This window comes from Tachyglossus aculeatus, chromosome 14, assembly GCF_015852505.1.
Source record: "Tachyglossus aculeatus isolate mTacAcu1 chromosome 14, mTacAcu1.pri, whole genome shotgun sequence".
In the NCBI taxonomy this organism is placed as follows: Eukaryota; Metazoa; Chordata; class Mammalia; order Monotremata; family Tachyglossidae; genus Tachyglossus; species Tachyglossus aculeatus.
Genome location: NC_052079.1, coordinates 42,839,440 through 42,862,827, shown reverse-complemented (window position 1 = coordinate 42,862,827; position 23,388 = coordinate 42,839,440). Strand labels below are relative to the sequence as shown.

The window sequence follows — 23,388 nt, the reverse complement described above, 5'->3', positions numbered from 1 at the left end:
TGCTTCTAGCACTCTAGCATCTAGCACATTTAACAGCAAGGAAATATGGAAATTCTGCTACCACTTGTGGTGTGTGGAAGAGTGATTTGGGCCCTTCGCGAAGGTCCTGGAAGCCTTCCAGAGTCAGTGGAGGGAGGATAAGTGGCGTTCAAAAGAAGAAAACATTTGAGAATCATTGCACCACCCTATACATCATCACTAAATGCTTCACACATCTGGGTAATAGATTACCAACCAAAATGACGTGAAGAAGACACTGAAGTGGCCTTGAAAACTTGGTTGAAGCAAGCATTACCACATCAAAGAGCTATTTCTTGGTATTGTAGTAGGCATCCCAGTGACAGCTGGGGAAAAAGGTATGATTCTCAAAGCTGGGTTAGGTTAAGCACTACACTGGAGAGGTCTTTTAGGATCACTGTCTGGAATTCTCAGAAAGTCCAAATTCACAGAACTGATTGACTCATCAGGCAAGAGGTTATTTATTCCAAATAGAATCTCACAGCAGATGTGGTCATTCATAGCCTAGTGTAGTCTGCAAAAAAAAGAAATAGTTGATCGCTCAAAGCCAAGATTGCAAAGCAAAATGCAGCACATTCTAAACTTAGTTGGAAAAAAATGTTGAGAGACTTCCTGGACAGATAATGATTTTTATTGAAAAGCAGTTAGTGACAGCCTGGGGGTTATAGGAACAATAGCGGTTCAAAAAGAAATAAGAATGTAATTTGATTCAATATTAGAGATTTCAACCTATCTCCCTAAATTTCCAATATTTTTAGCCAGTTCAGAGGACAAATTCTCTGAAGAGAATTCTCTAAAGAGAACTACTGAGAAACATCTTTGGCTGACCATGATTTTTCTCCTATTCACTTAGCTATAAAATGTAAGTATATTCCAGTTCAAGAAAAGATACTACATTAATCAATCAATAATGAGTGTTTATATAGCTCCACAGTAAATACAACTAGGGTGAAATGATTGAAAAGTCCCAGGATGAATTTCACATTGCATTTTTATGTTCTTTTCAACAATATTTTAACTTCCTACCTAGAGCTCCTTCACAATGACAACAAGTAACACGGTGGATCTTTTAAAGAGCTTCTTCGGAAAATCTCATTTTATTCGTTCATTCATCCTCTGATCCCATTAACTGGAGATATCAACTTTATTTATTATTATGTTGATTTTCAGGACTCTTTAATGACCACTGATTTCTTTGGACAAATAATGATGTTAACTGAAAAGTACTTAGTTACATCCTGTGGGTTGTTGGAGCAATATCAGTCCTGCATGAAATAAGGATGAAAATTGATTCTACTCGTAGAGATTTCAACCTATTCATTCTTTCAGTCATATTTATTAAGTGCTTATTATATGCTCGGGAAAGTACAATTCAGCAATAAAGAGTGACAATCCCTGCCCACAAGGAGTTCACATTCATACTCTCCCTAAATGTCAATGAGCCTGTCCCTCCTTGAAAGCTTCTAAAGGTACTCCAGACAGGTCAGGAAGTTAAGGGCATATTGGTTGAGTTGGAGAAGGGGCCTGAGGGAGTAATACAGGAGTTGTTGGGAAAATGAAAACAATGGAATTTTGAGCAAAATTTTAAATTAAAACTTTATTTTAATTCACATTTAATAGCTTATTATTTCAGAGATGGGGAAAGTGGGAAATCTGAACACTCCCTTAAGATCAGTACTCACTATTTTCTTCTAAGGTGCTAAAAGAACAAAAAAAAGAGCAACCAGAGTGCAATTTTAGCAGATCGATTGTGTGGCCAGTTTATAATCTTCAGGTTAGAGCCAAAATCAATTTGCCATTTTTTATCACATTCTGTATGTCATCTAGAAAGTAAACTCCTTGAGGGATGGGGCCATATCTACTAATTCTATTTCAATCAATCAATCTGTCAATGGTATTTTTTTGGCACTTCATGTGTGCAGAACATGGTACTAGGCACGTGGGAGAGTATAACCTGAGACAGCAAAACAGTAGCAATAGTATTTATTAGGCGCTTACTGTGTGCCGAGCTAAGTAGCGAAGTGCCAGAAAAGAAAGCCCAGCTGGGAATTAGACATGGTTTCAGACCCTTGGTGGCTCACAATCTAAAATACAATCTTATTTTACAATCTACAAAGTAGATAGGTTCTCCTCCAAAGTTTCAGCACAGTGCTCTGCAAGAATTAGGTACTAAATAAATGCTATCATTGACTGATCACATTGATCAACTAGAGACTTCCTAGTTATACTCTTGGTAAACATTCTCATCTTCTATTCTTAACCCTTCTCAGTATCCAGAGAACAGAAGCAAGATGGTCTAGCGAAGAGAGCACAGGCCTGGAGTCAGAAGACCAAAGGTCTAATCCCAACTCTGCCATGTGTCTACTGGATGACTTTAGGCAAACCACTTAACTTCTCTGTGCCTCAGTTACCTCTTCTGTAAAATGGGGATTAAATAAGAATAATTATGGTTTTCATTAAGGGCTTACTATGTGCCAGGCACTGTAATAATAATAATGATGGTATTTGTTAAGCGTTTACTATGTGCAAAGCACTGTTCTAAGCACTGGGGGGAAACAAGGTGATCAGGTTGCCCGCGTGGGACTCACAATCTTAATCCCCATTTTACAGATGAGGTAACTGAGGCACAGAGAAGTTAAGTGACATGCCCAAAGTCACACAGCCGATAAGTGGCGGAGTCGGGATTAGAACCCATAACCTCTGACTCCCAAGACCGTGCTCTTTCCACTGAGCCATGCTGCTTCTCTTGCACTGGGGTAAATACGAGCAAATCAGGTTGGACACAGTCCCTGCCCCATGTGGGGCTCTCAGCCTCAATCCCCATTTTACAGATGAGGTAACGGAGGTGTGGAGAAGTGAAGTGACTTGCCCAAAGTCACACAGCAGACAAGTGGAGGAGCTGGGATTTGAACCCATGACTTTCTTACTCCCAGGCCTGTGCTCTACGCACTACACCATGCTGCTTCTCTCTGACTCCCTCCTACTTAGACTGTGAGCCCCTCATGGGACAGGGACTGTGTCCAACATGATTAACTTGTATCTACCCCAGGGTTGAGAACAGTGCTAGACACAGAGTAAGCACTGTGTGACTTAGCTGTGTGACTTTGGGCAAGTCATTTAACTTCTCTCTGTGCCTCAGTTACCTCATCTGTAAAATGGGGATTAAGACTGAGCCCCACGTGGGACAGCGTGATCACCTTGTACACCCCCCCAGTGCTTAGAACAGTGCTTCACACATAGTAAGTGCTTAACAAATACCATCATCATCATCACTTAACAAGCACCATTATTATTATTACCATTATTATTGTCCATTCATTCATTCATTGAATCATATTTATTGAGCACTTACTGTGTGCAGAGCTTGCACTGTACTAAGTGCAATATAACAATTAACAGTGACTTTCCCTGCCCACAACAAGCTTACAGTTTGGGGGTGGGCGGGGGTGACAGACATGAATACTAATAAATAAATTTACAGATATGTACCATAAGTGCTGTGGGGCAGGAACAGAGGAATAGAAAAGGGAGCAAGTCAGAGAGATGCGGAAGGGAGTGGGAGATGAGGAAAATTGGGGCTTAGTCTGGGAAGGCCTCTTGGAGGAGATGTGCCTTCAGTAAGGCTTTGAAAGAGGGAAAGAGTGATTGTCGGATTTCAGGAGTGAAGGGGTTCCAGGCCAGAGGCAGGATGTCCAGAATTGAACTGATGCAGTGAGTCTCCAAACTGAGTTCTAGCCCAGTTAGCTAATTGAAGACAGCTAAAATTAATGCAAGTATCACCAACCAGTCAAGAACAATCACTTAGAATTAATTTTTTAAGCTCTCCAAGTGATAATAGGCATGGAAAACAACAAGACATTTTGGCTAATTAGCTTTAGCTTAAGTCTTAAGCAAAACCAAGTATGGATTGTTGAAAGTGTTTGTGTTTATCTAGACTTCTCCAGTAGTTGCTTGGTTTCCTCTGTGCTTTTGTTTGCCCCGAAAGTTAAGCAAACAAATTAGAGCTGTAAAATGCTTTAAACCTGAGCTCTAGCAGAAACACAATCAACCTTTTCCTTACACAAGAATTAGATAATCCAGCAATCCCCAGCCCTTACAACTGTACTCCTTTGCTCATAGTTCTTGACAAGGAGGTTCATTCATTCATTCATTCATTCATTCATTCATTCATTCATTCATTCTTTCAATCGTATTTATTGACTGCCTACTGTGTGAAAAAGCACTGTACTAAGTGTTTGGGAGAGTACAACAGGGTTGGTAGACACGTTCCCCACCCACAAGGAGCTTTCAGTCTGCAGTCTAAAGTTTAATGATAGGATTTTCCACTTATTTTAGTTTTATTTTTCAGTGGTATACTAGAAGCAGCATTGCTTAGAGGAAAGAGCATAGGGCTGGGAGTCAGAGCACCTGGGTTCTAATTCCAGCTCTTCCCCTTTTCTGCTGTGTGAACTTGGGCAAGTCACTTGCCACTTGGGCAATTCTCTGTGCCTCAGTTTCCTCATCTGTAAAATGGGGTTAAGATGGTGAGCCCCACATGGGACAGGGGACTGTGTCCAACCCAATTTTGTTGTATCTACTTTACTGCTTAGTACAATGCCTGGCACATAGTAAGAGATTAAATGCCACAGTTATTACTATTATTATTATGCTCTCACCCCTGTTTCACACTGGAAGCTCATACAGGTAAAAAATGCTTTCTGCTCTCAGCCTTTGGGCCATTTTCAGGAGGAAATATACACAGTGAAGGTCTGAGCATGCCACCTAAGCAACCTTTCCATAGTTGGTGTGATTTTGATTTTTCATCTATTTCAAGTAGTGGGGCTGACTGCACTTTCAATCTGTTATCCCTTATGCTATATTTCTCCTTCGAATATTTTGCAGCTCATATAAGAAAAGAGGCATCCCAGAAAGTAATTCTCTATTAGATGGGAATTCCAGGACCAAAAAACCAAAAATCTTGGGCAGGGCATAATCTAGAAATAAACACAGGAAACAAGGAGTGGAGATAGTGCAGAGTAAATTTATTTTACTTTACTGAAATAGTGAAAGAATCTAGTCCTATCAAGCTGAAAAAGGCTTTTTCAAGATCCACTGAACGCTGCTCCATGGTAGGCTACATTAAATTAATTAAACTGTAACAAGGAACTCACGGCACCTAATTATCTTAAATCAAACATTGATAAACTAAGCCATTCTTTTAGAAATACATTTCTGTCCAGTTAAGCACTTCTGTTGCCAAAGTATAATTTTTTTGGCAGCGTCTATCACTTTCCAGCACTGGAATCTGACCTAGGCTTGTAAATTGTGCTGTGCTGGCAAGGTTCTCGCCCTCTAGGGCATTGTATTGGTCTAAAGCAATACATCAAGGTTGTTTCCCACTCTTCCTGTTGCCTGTTTCTCAAAAGGATTCTAAGACAGTAACATTTCCACTCCAAATCCCAGATTAAGCCTACCTAAAGCCTCACTTTTCACACCATTGCTACAGGCTCTGGAAACTACTCTGTCCAGGGCAGTGATTTTATCATGCATTTCCGAAATCCCTGCTCTCCCCCAGAGAAGATCTTTAAATTGAGGCTGCACAGTGCAGTGAGTATTAGGAAAGGTCATTTCAAACTCTGTGAAAGACAAACAGTCCCTCATTGATTATAGGGGAGGTAGCCGGGCTTCATTTGTTTTAGATGGAACATCTGAGGAAGAGGGAAAAAAATGTTGATTCTTAGAAAAGTGATCTTGCCCAATTAAGAGTTAAGTGGTCTGGCAAATACTCTTTCAGTTAAAGATTAATGCAGGCCACAGACTGAACCTGTATGGAAAGTAGGTAGGGATCATAGTGGTATTTAAGCACTCACTATGTACTAAAGGTTGGACTAGATACAAGATAATCAGGTGGACATAGCCCTCATCCTACACAGGTTATTCACAGCCTAAGCAGGAGGGGAAAGAATCAATTAATCTCCATTTTACGGCTGAAGAAACTGAGATACAGAAAAGTTATGGGATTCGTTCATAGTCACATAACAGGCAGGTGGTACAGCTGGGATCAGTACCAGGTCCAGACCCAGACTCTTTACACTAGGCCACACTTCTAGAACTAGAATGACTTGCATTTTGTTATATTTAGGACCCTCTGCTCCTACAAATCATGACTATTTTTCATTTTAAATTTTCAAGAGATTTAAATTAATCAATCATATTTATAAGCACATGCCATATGCAGAACAGTGTACTAAGTTCTGGGAAGAGTGCAATAAATTACAGTTGGTAGACATGATCCCTGCCCTCAAGGATCTTACAATCTAATGGGAGGAGCTCACAATCCATTGGGGTTCTGGATACTGTAGAATTTCTGAAGCTCCCTTATCAATAATCATTCAATAAGCCTTATTGTTCAATATTAAATGGTTATGAAAAATCTGCATGGGACCCAAACCTATCATTCATAGTCTAGCAAGGAATAGCGGGGATTGCCCTGGGAAGATAAATGTTATTTGAGCCTCCAAGTCTGTCTAGGGAACCCTTATGTCAGCCTGCACAGCTGATTGCGGTCTGAACTTTAGACTTTTTCACCTAGAGAAGCGGGAGTCAGAGGTTTTGGGTTCTAATCCCAGCTCTGCCACTTGTCTGCTGTGTGACCTTGGATAAGCCACTTAACTTCTCTGTGCCTCAGTTCCTTCATCTGCAAAATGGGGATTAAGACTGGGAACCCCACGTGGGACAACCTGATTACCTTGTATTTACCTCAGCGCTTAGCACAGTGCTTGGCACGTAGTAAGCACTTAACAAATACCATCATTATTATTACTATTACCTAATAATTCTCCATCCCCTTACCCTACTGCTGCACTGAGAGAATGAGAAAACAAAGGCCCATTTAGGTTGATAATGAAAGCTATAGACTCGAGGATAACCTGCTCTCTTTACATCCTGATTAAAAGCATGCCCATTCATTCAGCCAGTCAATCATATTTATTGTACAGTGTACAGCACTGTACTGTGCTTGGGAGAGTACAATACAACAATAAATAGACACATTCCCTGCCCTCAATGAGTTTACAATCTAGAGCAATGGGTGACTTCACCTTTGCATTGACAGGATGACCTGTCCTTAGAGGGAAAAAAAGGATTGCTTTTCCTTCTGGTTTCCCAAAGGCTCAGCTGCTATACTCCAAGCCAACTGAAATCCTAAGTCATTCATAGTAAAACAAATGAAAGATTAGAATCAGCATCTTCCCAAAGCAGCTTAATGAAATAATCAGAAGTTATGGCTAAGGGTCTCGCACACACAAGTACAGGCATACAAAAATTTGCCTATATAAGCGTGTATAAAGTGGAATGAATGAATGAATAAACGTCCCAGTTGCAAATCTCTCTGAATTGGTAGAACCCCCCACCGTGGATTCAACAAATGTTCGTTTTGCAGGCACATGTGTAGAATGAGACTGTACTATCAATTCCCTAGTAATACTACTAGAATAGGGTGCTCAGAAACTAAAACAGACAGATATCATCGGTCTGTCATAGCACGTGTTTTCACTATGAATTTTGGAAAGAATACAGTGGCAGAATTAGGATACCCTCTTCCAACAACATATGCCTGTCTGCATAGAACACAGCATGGTGCTGGAAGTAACGTCTGAGTGTTTTGGGCATCTCTGAACATGGGGAAGCATTGAAATGCCAGTTTTCATTTAGGGTTTTCAAAAGAAAGCCACCCCATCATTAGAGGAGAACTGATTATACTTTAAAAATACAAACAGCATAGAAATGAGATCAGAACCTAGCAATTAAATTGTCTTTGAAAGTTGGTTACTTGGAAACTGACTAAATCCTCCCCACAAACATTTTTAGGAATCAAAAATGTAAATCTATTTCCCAATATACATATCTCTTTCTCTTTCTTCCATCTCCCCGCAAATTATTTTGGTTACTATTTCCCTGGCTTGAGCACAAGGATCATATCTTCTGATTTTCCCAAGTACTTACAGTGCTCCATATAACATAGGCACTCAATAAACCCTAATGATTGATTGGGATATCAAAATAAAGTCAAAATTATTGACTTGACAAGATTCTTAAATTTCACGTTACGCTTAAAACAAGAGCCTTCTCAATACTTCATTTTGCCTCTTGATCATTTGTGAAGTCACTATCTCCCTTGTGGGCAGGAACTCATTTAGAGGTAGCAAGCATATTCTTTATAATGAAAAAACTAGTAAAGCTTGAATGAAAAATTTTTCCCATTAAAAGATTTTAAAATCACCATATAAAACTACTAGCACCCAGAGACATGAGTTTAAGTATAAACTATTTGCTATGTCAACTGACCTTCCTGCCGGTTATGTTCATAGTGAATGACTCCAAAGAGAAGGTATTCAGAAAACCAAATTCTAATTAAAGACCATGTAACACAGAACAATGTTATTCTGAACTGTTCAGACCAAACTCTTCTAAGAAAGAACCTAGACTGTGCAAAAATGAGAACTTCCATAAAATTTAAAGGGGAAGAAGGAAGAGAGGGGCAGGGAGCTTAGTTCCTCAGTTTCTATATTGCCACAGTCTTACTTTACAAAACCCAAATAGCATGTTAGTTGTGTGCAAAAATCAGAGAAAAGAAAAGGAAACCGGCAACATATTCACCAATTTATAATGAAGTAGATTCCAACAAACTGTAGATTCAAGTACATAAAGATACCTATAGACTCAGCCCTGGAACTACAAATCCCCATAACAAGTAGGCCTTACCTTCTCCCCCTGCCATGAAAACTTTTTTTGTTTTTCATACATGTTTAATTCCTTTGTTTGTTTTATGGGACGTAAGTAGGGCAGTTTGATAAACCTTTCTGAGAAGCATTTATAATTCATATGATTGTAGTTCATCCCAAGAGAACTATGGTTTTATTTATACATCTCCTCATCAACATTAAAGTAGGTCTCAATCAACCTCTCCCTTGCCACTCCACCAGTCTGAGTCCAATCCCAATCTACTTGTCTGACCTTCTTACCCCAGGGTACTGAATATTGTTTCTAGTCATCAGATGATGAGAATGCCTAGATTTCATCAATTTAATAGTATTTATTGAGGACATTTTATGTGCACAGCACTGTTCTATGTTCTGAAGAGAGTACAATTCGTACAGCAATAATTATAATAATTGCATTTGTTAAGCGCTTACTATGTGACAAGCACAGTTCTAAGCAAAGTGCAGTTTTTCAGGTAGAATTGGTTTCTGTAGGTGGAAAACCTTTTTTTTTGTTATTGGTTCAATTGAATCGGATAGTTGAAGTACCACTGCTAAAATCTGGAAAATAAAACCTGCAGAGAAAACTAGAGGAAGTCTCCGGGTGGGAAGCTAATGTCCAGGTCAGATGCCCAAGATCTGATACCTTGATCATGCCCCTGTAAGTTTTTACGAAGGATAAGTCAGGAGCTTCCCCAGGTGCAGTAGAGGTGACATCGCTTTAACCTTAAGTATTCATTAATGGTGACTGCAGGTTAAAGCTCTATACTGAATTTTGCTTGAAGAATAAGAGAGCTATTGTTTATTTCCATGACAAAATGTGGAAACTCAGCTAATTGTTGTGGTTTTGATGATGCCACAATTCTGCCCAGAGCCCTTGTTAATAGTAAGTGAGCTCTGAAACTTATTGAATTACTTCACTGGCCATGCATTATTTAAAGGGAAGTGCTGTTATTATAGGAGCCAGCTGTTTAACCATTGGAGTTCTGTAGGTTGGCCAGATTTCAGGAAATAGCGGAACTTTGTGACTAAACATTCTGTCTGCTCAATGCATGCACACACAAAAAAAATCTGACTTTTTTCATAGATGAAGTTAAAAGGGAGCCAAAAATTCTATTAAGAAATCTTTGACCTATATGCTATAAAAACCTCTTTGGCGTGAACTACTGACAAAAAATAGGAAAGAAGCCTCCAAGAATACCGATCAACTTCAACAGGAGGAATTCCAAGAATTGTTATGCATGCGTATCCACAGGCTCCATTCTAAAGGTCGAGTAACTATAAGGACCTTTTTGATGGCAGATGAACAGGAGTTTTGAAACTGTGTCAGAATGATTAAAAAGGACTACATTGGTCATCTATCATTTTATACCTTGTGCCTTAGAGCAAGAATTATCAATATGTTTAGTCCAACCAAGGTTTCAGGTCATTTAAATAGTGAAGAGAAAACAGGTGACAGAATCCATCCTTTCAAGTGAACTTTGCAAAACTAAATATCCAAGAGACTAAAGGGACTATGAACTCCTACCTGCAATTTGTTAACAATAATAATGGCATTTATTAAGCACTTACCATGTGCACAGCACTGTTCTAAGTGCTAGGGAGGTTACAAGGTGATCGGGTTGTCCCATAGGGGGCCCACAGTCTTAATTCCCATTTTACAGATGAGGTAACTGAGGCACAGAGAAGTTGAGTAACATGCCCAAAGTCACACAGCTGACAATTGGCAGAGCTGGAATTCAAACCCATGGCCTCTGACTCCAAAGCCCGTGCTCTTTCCACTGAGCCAATCAGTGATGGAAAGGAAAGGTTTTCTGAGTTGAAACCCATTGTTGAGAACTGACAGAGGTGACTTCAAGAGAATTCAATCAATCAATCAATCATTCAATCAGTGGAACTGATGGAGTACTTACTCCATGCAGAGCTCTGTACTAGGTACTTGGGACAGTACAATATAACAGAGTTGGTAGACACTTTCTCTTCCCAGAAAGGGCTTAGAGTTTAGAGGTCTGTTCGTTGGATCCTTCCTACACCACACAGCCTCTCCCTGTGGCAGGCCACAAAAGCAGAGAGTCAATGATGGTGGGTGATTCCCTTGACTTTGTGGAACCCCTCCATTAATTTCGTGGATTCCACAATTGGTTGGATTTCTCGGTAGCAGGAAAGCCCAGTACCACCTCACTGGGTAAGTATATAAACATTCTGATAAGGTGAAAAAACTGTATTACACAAAAGTGCTTTTTGATACTAAACCTAGGGAGTGAGGTCACAGTTCTGATATTTCAATATTCATGCTCTGCCATCCTGTGACAGTGGGTCTTTAATGACCCTCTCTAGATTGTGAGCTTCTTGTGAGCTCCTCCAGCTGTGGAGCGCTGCTGACAGAAACCCAGACACCAGGCTGACTTCATCCATTTCAAATTCATCCTAACCTGCTTTAATTCTGCCCTCTCCTCCACCCGATGACAATACTTCTCTACCCTTATTGAATCCCATACCCACTGGCCACACCAATGATTTCAGACATTTAACTCCCTCCTCAAAACCCCTTTCCCACTTCCCCTCTCATCTCTTGCCCGTAATTACCTGGCCGCACACTTTATTGATAAAGTTGAAACCATCAAGCATGATCTTCTTAAAATTTCCCCTGCCGCTCTCCAGTCCTTCTCTTCTCCAGCTCCCTCGTCAACTCTCCTATCCTTCCCAACAGTATCTCAAGAGGATGATTCCTGCCTCCTTTCAAGATCTACCCCCTCCAACTGTACCTTTGACCCCATCCCTTTGCAACTTTTCAAAACACTTGCCTCCTCCCTTCTTCTCTCCTTGACTGCCATCATCAACCATTCATTTTCCAATGGCTTTTTCCCCCCTGCTTTCAAATGTACTCAAGAATCCCCTGTCCTAAAAGAACCTTCCCTTGATCATGTGGCTCCCTCCAGTCATTCTTCCTCTCCCTCCTAGCATTCCTCTCCAAACTCCTTGAGCGAGTTATCACTACCTGTTGCCTCCACTTCCTTCCCTCCAATTCTTTCCTTGACTCCCTCCAATCTGGCTTTCATCCCCTTCACTCCAAGGAAATTGCCCTCTCTAAGATCATCAATGACCTAATTGTCAAATGCAAACTTTGGCTTCAGCCTTCAACACAGTGGTTTTTTCCTTTTCATGCCTTTTCCCATGAAACATTAGCCAACCATGGCTTCGGTGACACTGTCCTCTCCTCACACTCCTACTCTCTCTCTAACCACTACTCAGTCTCTTTTGCAGGTTCCTCCTCTGCCTCCCACTCTTTTACAGTGGAAGTTCCTCAAGGCTTAGTTCTAGGTCCCTTTCTATTCTACATCTACTTTGGAAAACTCAGTCACTCCAACTCTACACGGATGATTACTAAATCTACCTCTCCAACCCTGATCTTTCCCAGTCTCTGCAGACTCACATTTCCTCCTGCCTTCAGAACATCTCTACTTGGGTGTCCCACTGACACCTCAAACTAAACAAATCCAAAACAGAACTTATCTTCCCACCCAAACCCTCTCCTCCCCTTGCCTTTCCCATCACTACAGACAACACCACTAACCTCCCTGTCTCACAAGCCAGTAGCCTTGGTATTACCTTCAACTTAACTCTCGCATACTGATTCTGTCAACAAAACCTGTTGGTTCTACCTTCACAATACCACTAAAATCCACCCTTTCCTCTCCATCCAAACTGCTACTACAGTGATCCAAGAACTTATTATAACCCACCTTGTCTACTGCATCAATTTTTGTTTTTTAAATAGTGTTTGTTACGTGTTTACTATTTGCCAGTCACTGAACTAAGCACTAGGGTAGATATAAGCTTCCTTCTCATGATCACACCTGGAGAGTTTCCAGTACTCTACCAGTCTCAGCTTCGGGAGGGAGAGTCAAACAGAGGCATGCCCAATCCATTCCATTTCTAGCTTGGGCAGTAGCTAGTGAGTGGGAGGCAGTCTGCTACAAGTCAAAACTCACCTGTGCTGGACAGCAGCAGTATGGGAGAGAGTCAAGGGTGGAGGCTCACGTTTACTGCGCAGAAGGAGGTATTGGTGAACCCCTTCCATATTTTTACCAAGAAAATCCTATGGATATACTACCAGAATGATTTCAGGTAGAGGTGTGGTGCTCATGGAGCTGCTATGGATTGGAACCGACTCGATAGCATAAGACAAGATACAAGCTAGTCAGATTGGACACAGTCCTTGTCCTGCATGAGGCTCACAGTCTTAATCTCCATCTTACAGATCAAGTAACTGAGGAGCAGAAAAGTTAAGTGACTTGTCCAAAGTCACACAACAGAGAAGTGGTGGCGCTAGGATTGGAACCCAGATCCTTCTGACTCCGAGGCCTGTGCCCTATCCATTAGGCCACACTGCTTCTCTCTGACCTCCCTACCTCCTCCCTCTCCCCACACCAGTACTTACTTCGTTCTGCTTCCCAGATCTCTTTTCTAAAAAAAATTCAATCCAGGTTTCCCCACTCCTCAAGAACCTCCAGTGGTTGCCCATCCACCTCCTCCATCAAACAGAAACTTCTTACCATTGGCTTTAAAGCACTCAGTCAACCCACCACTCCTACCTTACCTCGCTGATTTCCTGCTGCAACCCAATCTGCACACCTGGTGCCTTTAATGCTATCCTACTCACTGTACCTCAATTTCATCTGTCTCGCTGCTGATCCCTTGCCCGCATCCTCCTTGTGGCTTGGAACTCCATCCCCTTTCATATACAACAGACCACCACTCTCTCAACTTTTAAAGCCTTATTAAAATCATATCTCCTCCAAGAGACCATTCCCAACTATCACATCATTCCCCTGCTCTCTCTCCCTTTTGAGTAATCTATAAACTTAGATCTGTATCCATTAGTAACTTAATATTCACCCCACCCTTCTGTAATTGATATCAATGTCTGTCTCCCCTTGTAGACTGTAAGCTCCTGGTGGGTGGGGAATGTGTCTAATAATAATAATGATGGCATTTATTAAGCGCTTACTATGTGCAAAGCACGGTTCTAAGTGCTGGAGAGGATACAGGGTGATCAGTTTGTCCCACAGGGGGCTCACAGTCTTAATCCCCATTTTACAGATGAGATAACTGAGGCATAGAGAAGTTAAGTGACTTGCCCAAAGTCACACGCTGACAATTGGCAGAGCCAGGATTTGAACACATGACCTCTGAATCCAAAGCCCAGGCTCTTTTCACTGAGCCACGCTGCTTCTCTACCAACTCTGTTGTACTGAACTCTCCCAAGCACTAAGTAGAGGGCTCTGCATAGAGTAGGTGCTCAGTAAGTACCATTAATTGACTGATTACTGACACTGTGAATCCCATGTGGGACAGGGACTGTGTCTGACCTGATTATTTCATATCTATCACATGTGCTTAATGCAGTGAATGGCACCTAATAAGTGCTTAGCAAATGCCACAATTTATTTATTGTTATTTATACTGATTTTTAAATAACTGCCTGGTAATTTATGAAACTTCCACCCCCATCTAAATAACCATTTCCTATTTTTGAAAATGGCCCTTATTAATCTATTCTTATAAAAAATATAGATTCTTAAAAAGAAATTATTATAAAGAAAACTGGACTTCTGAACCTCCCTTACGCTACCAATCAATGGCATCTATTGAACACTTACTGTGTGCAGAGAAATGTAGTAAGCATGTGGGAGACTACAATGCAACAGAATTGGTAGAAATGATCGCTGCCCACATGAAGCTTACAGTCTAGTATCATTCTATGTGGTGCAGGGGCAGGAAAGCTTACCATATCCTTGTCCATAATATAATCTCTTCTTAGTTGGCTGACCTCTTTGGCCTCATGAAATAGCCAGTAACTTAGCTTACAGCATCGGCTGATCCTCAACGGGTTACAAACTACCACGTAAGCACATCTTTCCCTCGTCTCTAATTTATAGTCCCTGGAAAAGATTGCCAAAAATAGTCTGATTTTACGAAGCTCAAGGGAACAGTCGATTCTCAGCAAAAGGTATCACTGGCTAAAGCTTAAAGACATATTTTAGCAGTAGTGGCTCTTCCACTGATGATTTTACAACATATTGTGAAGCAGAGAGGAGCACCAGCTGCACTGTCTCCCCCAAACTCAACACCAATGAAGGCTCCTCCAGGATTTGATCTCAGAGCCGAAGAAGCAGTACTCTCTCTGGGAGGCAAAGAATGCCCTATTAAGATTCTTCTTCAAGCTGCACCAAGTCCCATTGCAAACCTCCACCTGCTTAAAAACGACCTTCCAGGTTAATTGGCCAAGTAGCAGTAAAGTGGTTTTCTTAAGAGATAGAGAACAGGCAGCTGTTCTCGAAGGCAGAATCTGTTTGACTTCATAGCTTCAAATGGGGAGCTATGAAGTCAATGTCTAGGCTGTCCTCAATGGAAAAATTATTTCACTCAACTGATTTTTCAAGAAGGGGCCACCCTTTACAGATCTTGATGTGAATGAAGGCTATTCTTACCTCTTCCTTACCATACATTGTACTTGACATGTCCATTTCTCTGCCCTGGAGAAATTAAAGGGGAACATTCAGTTGAGAAGAAACTGCCACTGGTTAACTAATTTGCTCCCTCTATATAGTTCTGGTGAATTTTTACAAAATCATTGAAGTCTATAAAAGCTTGAAGTAGAGAGCCTAAAACCAGCTGCCAAAACCATTTCAATCAATCAAAGGTATTTATTGAGCATTTACTGTGTGCAGAGTACTGTACTGAGTGCTTTTTACTTTCTTGATGATTTGGGAGTGAAAGTGATTCTTAAATTTGGAAAGACAAACAATTGAGGAAATTAACCAAATAATTCAGGCAAAATTTTGCTTCACTAACTTCAGTATTGTGATGATGATGATGAAGGTATTTGTTAAGTGCTTACTATGTGCCAAGCACTGTTCTAAGCACTGGGGGAGATACAAGGTAATCAGGTTGTCCCATGTGGGGCTCACAGTCTTAATCCCCATTTTACAGATGAGGTAACTGAGGCACAGAGAAGTTAAGTGCCTTGCCCAAAGTCACTTAGCTGATAAGTGGCGGAGCCAGGATTAGAACCCATGACCTCTGACTCCCATCCCGCGCTCTTTCCACTGAGCCATGCTGCTTCTCTACTAATAGACCCTATTCTCTACTTTGCCATGTCTTTAGTAATACCTTATTTTGTATGGCACTATTATTTACCCAAAACACTTTTACCTTAGGTACACCCTCACAACAACCTCATAAGGTAGGGAAAGGGAGGTATTTTCCCCATTTTACAGATAAGGAAAGTGGTTCACTGAGTGATCAAATCACTTCCCCTAGGTCACTCAGAGGCCAATGGCAGACTTGGGATCAGAACCCAAGTTCCCTGACTCTTGGGCCTTTGATCTTTTCATTAGAAAAGGTAGCCACCGTTTGATTTTCAAGCTCATGAACAGAAGAGAAAGCTGGAAAGGACATTTTCCAAGACCAGCATCTCAGATAATACATTTAAAGTCATTCCAGTCCATAACTCACTCTGCTGCCTGGATCATTTTTCTAAAATAAAAATCACTTCACATCTCCCCAGTCCTCAACAACTTTCAGTGGTTGTCCATCTGCACCCACATAAAACATAAACTCCCTACAATAGGCTTTCAAACACTCAATCATCTCACCCCTGGCTGCCTTACCTAGCTGATTTCTTACTACTACTACTACTAATAGTAATGATGGCATTTATTAAGTGCTTACTATGTGTAAAGCACTGTTCTAAGCGCTAGGGAGGTTACAAGGTGATCAAGTTGTCCCACGGGAGTGCTCACAGTCTTCATCCCCATTTGAAAGATGAGGGAACTGAGGCCTAGAGAAGTTAAGTGACTTGCCCAAAGTCACAAGTTGACAATTGGTGGAGCTGGGATTTGAACCCATGAGCTCTGACTCCAAAGCCCAGGCTTTTTCCACTGAGCCATGCTGCTACTACTACTACTGCTGCTGCTGCTGCTGCTGCTGCTGCTGCTGCTGCTGCTGCTGCTGCTGCTACTACTACTACTACTACTACTACTACTAATAATAATAATAATGATATTTGTCAAGCACTTACTATGTGCCAAGCACTGTTCTAAGCACTGGGAAAGAAACAAGGTGATCAGGTTGTCCCACGTGGGGCTCATAACTTTAATCCCCATTTTACAAATGAGGGAACTGAGACACTGAGAAGTAAAGTAACTTGCCCAGAGTCATAAAGCTGACAGTTGGCGGAGCTGGGATTTGAACCTATGATCTCTGACTCCAAAGCGCAGGCTCTTTCCACGCTGCTTCTATTACAACCCTGTCCTCTAACACTAGCCTATTCACTGTACCTCAATCTCATCTACCTTGCCACCAACCCCTTGACCATGTCCCCCCTTCTGACCTGGAATTCCCTCCCCCTTCATATCTGATAGCCTACCACTCTCCCCACCTTCAAAACCTTATTAGAGAAGCTCATGGCCTAGGGGATAGGGCAAGGACCTGGATTCTACTCCAGGCTCCGCCACTTGTCTGCTGGGTGACCTTGGACAAGTCTCTTCATTTCTCTGTGCCTCAGTTACCTGATCCATAAAATGGGGATTAAGACTGTGAGCCCCATGTGGATCAGAGACTACATCCAGCCCGATTTGCTTGTATCCACCCCAGAGCTTATAACAGTGCCTGGTACACAGTAAGCGTTTAACAAATACCACAACAGCGCAGGCAAATACCATAATTATTATAATGATTATTAATGATTATTATTAAAATCATATCTCCTTCAAGAGACCTTCCCCTAATAAATTCTCTTCTCTGCTTCTCCCTCTCCCTTTTGCATCAATTATGCACTTGGATCTGTCCCTTTGAGGCCCTTAAGGTTCACCCCTCTGCACTTACGTATATCTGTAATTTATTTTAACGTGTCTCCCCCGTATAGACTGCAAGCTCCTTGACAGCATTTCCCAAGCACTTGGTACAGTGCTCTACACACAGAAAGTGTTCAATAAATACCACTGATTGACTGATTTCATTTAAAGCATTCCGCTTGAGTTACAGACACACACACACACATGTTCCTGAAGTTGTGGGGCGGGGGAATAATAAGAGCGTTCCCTCATCCACCTTTTCCTCAGCCACGGGCCTGGGTGGAGTGCTTATAAACGTTTTGCATTTCCCAATTAATGACAGGCTGTTGTTCTGCTTTGCTGTGTGCAGGTAAGCCCACGGGGTATGGATCCAGCAGTCGGCGTTTGCACCACACGGGAATAGTGGATGAATGCTGCTTCAGGAGCTGTGACTTGAGGAGGCTGGAGATGTACTGCGCCCCCATCAAACCGGCCAAGTCAGCACGTTCGGTGCGTGCCCAGCGCCACACTGATATGCCAAAAGCACAAAAGGTAGGCCAGAAAATGTCACGGCCTTCCTGTGTGCTGGGTAGAGCAGAACGAGTTGGAGGGTCCTCCCTCTGGGGCTGGCGGAAAGAAATGTGCCCTCTCATGAAGTGCTGTGGAATGCCCCACGGAGCATTTCCAACACCTCTTGAAGCCCAGACTAGTACGTTTTTACCTCCTGGGCTCCAAGTTTAAATTCCAGCTCTCTTCCTCCCCTCCTCACCTGTCTTTGAACACGACTGAATCTGAATTTACAGTATGGAAATTCATTTCCAGTTCTAATTCCCAACTCAAGATCACTTTAGGGGGCACGGGGGAGGTAGAGTGTAGAAAGAAAATTTTCTCCAAAGGCGAAGTTTGGATTTTAGATACATTGATTAAACACCGCTAAGGGAAACTTGTTTTAGAAAGCTAAAAAATGGATGCCAAAGACAAAAACGAACAAAGCATGTTAGAAGTAGTTATAATGTTATTTAATGAGCACTCACTGGGCGCAATGCGCTGTATTAAGCACTTGGGAAATTACAACAGAAGCAAGAGAGACGTGAGAAATGAATAATTTCTTCCTATAACAGGCTCTGATCAAGTCCTTCTAATACTGTCTTATCTGAAAATAGTCATGAAAATGAAATAGTTCATCGGAGATTCTAGTGGTTATAGAGAGAAAGAGTGAGAGCAAGACGGGGGCAGCACCATGTAAATCACTCCGTGATGTTGATGTTTTTAAAAAATATGAGTTTTTAGTCCATGTCAACAATGCTATCATTTTAACAGGAGGAAAATAATGATGAAACAATACAGTACGATTGGGGTAATGAAAGGGGTGGGGATTTTTTGAGAGTCTCAATTTTAAAATCGAGAAAAGAAATCATCATTCATGAATTAAAGATTTAAAGTGCTAAATGTTCTTGACATTATTAGATTCGTGTATGGGGGTAAAGATACTTTTGCAAAGTAAAGGTCTAAAACTTATTCTTCCAGATCTCGGGAGTCCAGTGAAAGTAGTCTAGGTTGAAACAATTATCATCAGGAACACCACAGGAAAGGTTTATTTTCAAGGTATTCTCAATGAAATTATTTTTGTGATATTTACAGTATCAACCAGCTATTTCCCCATCTACCAACAAGAAAAAGAAGGCTGAAAGGAGAAGGAAAGGTGGGACAAAGAAACAACAAAGAGGGGAACAGAATCAGGGGACAGAAGAGAGACAGCAGAGCAAAGAAAAGAAGAAAGAGCAGAGAAGGGAGACTGGAGATAGGAATACTGACCAGAGGAATAAAAGGAAAATGGAAGGAAGGAGTAAACATACAGAGGCAAGGAAGATGAGAGAGAAACAGAAAGAATAAAGAAATTCAGGAAATATATAGAGAGAAAATGAAGAAAAGTAGAATTTATGGAGATAGGTAATATATGATGAGAGCAGGGAAATGAACATGTGGTGAAACAAAGAGAGAAGGAAAGAATGAAGAGATTATAAGAGTAATTCCAAAATAAGGCAAATAAAAAGTGGAAAACAATATAAATAGAAAAAACCTGATATATGAGCCCCCCAGAAAAACGATGAAAAGGTCCAAATTTTGAAATAGTTCATCTTTTACTGAGCTATTAGAAGACATATCTGCGTTATTATCACATGCTTACTCAAACTCTTGGAAATTGATGGAGCATATTTGAAGTAGGGCTGAAGTGTTGGGAAAAAAAAGATTCCAAAATCCCCTTTCCCCATTATCAAGGAAGGAAGTTTGTCAGTCCTTACTCTTTGAGCCACAAAAAAGAATCTGTGAATCTGTGAAATTCTGTCCAAGTCTTTCCCCAGAAAGAAGTCTGGCCCCACCTTGGAATCTACAGATAAAACTCACAAAGTCGAAGATAATTTTTTTTTTGTCAGACTTGAGAGAGTAAAGGAGTGGCAAGATGGTATTTGCCAGAAATAATCACAAAAATAGAAAGAGAAATTAAGAGGGATGCTGAGAGTACTTAGTGTCAAGGGAGGGCAAAATAGAATAGATGTCTTCCAAAGCATTGAAAGGTGATCTGAAATAAATCAATGGAATTTACTGAGCTCTTCCAGTGTGCAGAGCACTGTACTAAGTACTTGAAAGAGTACCAAACAACAGAGTTGGTAGACACCCCACCCTGTCCACAAGAAGCTTACAGTCTAGAGGAAGAGTTTTCAGTCTACAGTCCCAAGAGACTGGTCATGGGGGCAAATATTTCCAAGTCTAATTACCTGAAAGTGGCGAAACAGTAGGAAGTGGAATATGGCACCCAAAAAATCAAATGGAAAAAAAGAGAATATCTCAGCCCTCTTTCCCTGGCCTCAGGAGCTCCCCTAGATTCTCAGGATTCTTGGAATGGGATTGAAGATGCTCTTCACCAGGAAACGACAGCTAAATCCACGGGAAGACAGAAGAGTTGCAATTGAGAAGATCTGAATTATCGTATCCAGAGATTTGCACTGAACCAAAGCAGCCTTTTTGCCTTTTCCTAGAACAGATAGCAAACACCAAGCCAGTGAAAACGATCTGCGTCGACAGCCTCTTTGATCTGGAGAAGAGCACAGAGATCCACAAGAAGTGTGTGGCTGCCCAGTGTCAAGGTAGCACATGCTAACCTCATCACATCTGCTCTCTAGATCACTTTTCCTAGCCAGAAGGAAACTCTTTCATCTCTCTGAGCCTGCAAGACTGAGTCCTCTCCTCCTGAAGGCACAAGTTTTCAGGATGATCCGGGCATTTGGCTACATGCTGAACTTATGTCATTTGAAAAGCAACATGGCCTCGTGGGAAGAGCGTGGGCCTGGGAATCAGAGGACCTGGGTTCTAATCCCAGCTCCACCTCGTACCTGCTGGGTGACTTTGGGCAAGTCACTTAACTTCTCTGTACCTCAGTTACCTCATGTGCAAAATGGAGATTCAATTCCTGTTCTCCCTCCTGCTTCAGACTGTGAGCCCCATCACTGTGATACCTGATTATTTCATATCTGCTCCAGTGCCTAGTACTGTTCTTGGCACATAGTAGGTGCCTAACAAATACCACAGTTATTATTATTATTATTATTGAATTGCTTAGAGAGTAACAAAGAATACTACTCAGGTTACACAGCTAGTGGTGAGACTCATTCAGTAGGTAAAGGTTCCTGGGACATATCTCTCCAAGCCTTCGTTCTCCCCACTGACTCATTAGTCAATGCCAAATCCAATTAATGACTTGGACTCTCATACTCAAGGCACTAGGTTGCATACAACAAAACTGCTTTAGGAAAAGCCTGGCAACTTGGTCTTCTCTCAAGTCATGCTCTCCTTACAGCAGTTGTGCCAATAGTTGGCTGATGCTAAATTTGTCAGAGGAACAAGAGCTAATGCTTCTTCTGCTCAGAATGAGACGTAGAGCTTTCTACCTAAAACAATCAGTTTAATCCAACTATTAAAATATTCCCACAAAATCCAACGTCTCTCTCACCCCTGAGGGTGTAGAGACTCTTAGATGGTACATTCTGAATGTCCACGAGCCTGGTCACTGGATAATATTAACCAGAATAAAAGGACTCTTTTCTAGTACTCATTCTTTAAGCTAGGCTCTTTGAGATGTAACAAAGATAGATATAGATAAATAGATAGCTGCTAGATAGACTGTAGGTTGGTAAAGTAGATAGACTGCAGGTACACAAATGGATAGCTAAGATAGATAGCCAGAAGGTAGACATATAAAATAAATAGGTAGGTATTAAAATCAATCTATAGATACCCTCCCAGAGTCAGCCCTGGAGAGTTTCCAGTACTCTACCAGTCTCGACTACGGGAGGGAGAGTCAAGCAGAGGCATATCCATTCCACTCTTCTCTTGGGCAGTGGCTAGCAAGTAGAAGGCAATCTGCTACGAGTCAAAAAGGAGCATCATGGGAGAGAGTAAAGGGTGGAGAGTCAAGTTTACTGTGAAGAAGGAGGCAATGGTAAACTACTTCCATATTTTTACCAAGAAAACTCTGTGGATACACCAGCAGAACGATAGCAGATGGAGGTGGGACGTTCTGGGAGAGATGTGTTCATGGTGTCGCCATGGTTGGGAGATGACTCGATGGCATAAGACAAGACAATAGACAGACAACGACAAAACAGAGCCATTCAATCGGGCTTAAAAATAGAAAAGCAGACAGGTAGACCTTTATGGTGTGTACGAGTTTGTCATAGCTACGAAAAAGACAATTGAAGGAAAAAGAGTTGTGTTCAACCATACCTAGATATTTTCATCCCTTTATTTACCATTCAAGCCTTAAGGATAGGCTTTCAAATAGGCATTACAAGTGACACAAGTGTGGTGTTGTATAATTAGGGTAATGTGCTTACAACAACTTTACGCCTGAGAGGTGGACAACTAAATTAAATTAACCCAAAGCAGATGCTGTTGGGTGTTAATTTGGTACAAGTAAAAAATGATCTTGAGCATATTAGATTTTTAAATATACTTTTTATTTAAATAAAAACTGAACTCTCCCATGTGGTGATTTAACTTTCACGGCTAGAATGGTAGAATCGGCTTTTAGAAAGCACTATGTTTCTCAGCTACTTCAATCTAACGTAATATGTGCTTTCATCATTATTAGGGTGGAATAGCTGATCCAAGAGTGCAGTGTCTGGGGAAAATAGAATTGGAGCATGAAGTCCCATAAATATTTTAAACTGCAATGCCAAAATAGATAGACTTATGGGGCACTTCAATCCTCTCCCAGCTTCTGGGACATCAGTCCCTAAGGATGCCAACCCAATGCCTTTGGCAAACACTGAATCTATTTTTAAATGGCTTTTGAAAAAAAAATCCCAAGCTAAGACCAGGATGAAACAAATTTGGGATTGAAACAATAGAGAAGGTGGCAAAGAAGAGGTTCTAAAAAGTATCTCCACTCAGAAAAGAAAAAAATGGTCTGAGGAAGTGCAATTCTGTGGCTGTGCTTTTTCTTTCTTCACTAATTCCATTAGCCTATTGGGATGGCAAGGTTGTACTGGCTTTTCAGGGACAGCCCCCTAATTCAAAATGAAGATTTTAACCAATCAATAAAAAGTGGCATTTATTGAGCACTTACTGTGTGCGGGGCACTTTAATAAGTGCTTGGGTTGTTCCAGTAGGCTTGGTAGGCACAATCCCTGCCCTTAAGGACCTTACATTTCGTTTCCATTCAAATGACTGGGGATGTAGCCGTATTCTGAAAATAATGTGCAAAACTATACAAACTATAAAGCAGGGATCTC

At 41.3% G+C, this 23,388-nt stretch overlaps 1 protein-coding gene across 5 annotated transcripts in view; it reads left to right on the top strand.

Moving 5' to 3' along the window:
* Window positions 1-23,388, top strand: part of IGF1 (insulin like growth factor 1) — an 89,503-nt gene that overhangs the window by 51,766 nt on the left and 14,349 nt on the right. For 3 of the 5 annotated variants that reach the window (XM_038756756.1, XM_038756759.1, XM_038756758.1), the window contains 2 exons: window positions 17,967-18,148; window positions 19,238-19,578. In XM_038756756.1, the coding sequence (XP_038612684.1) occupies window positions 17,967-18,148; window positions 19,238-19,489 (434 nt within the window). In that variant the 3' untranslated portion in view covers window positions 19,490-19,578. Of the gene's footprint in view, window positions 1-17,966; window positions 18,149-19,237; window positions 19,579-23,388 lie in introns of those variants that run through there. The other 2 variants (XM_038756757.1, XM_038756760.1) reach the window with 2 other exon arrangements.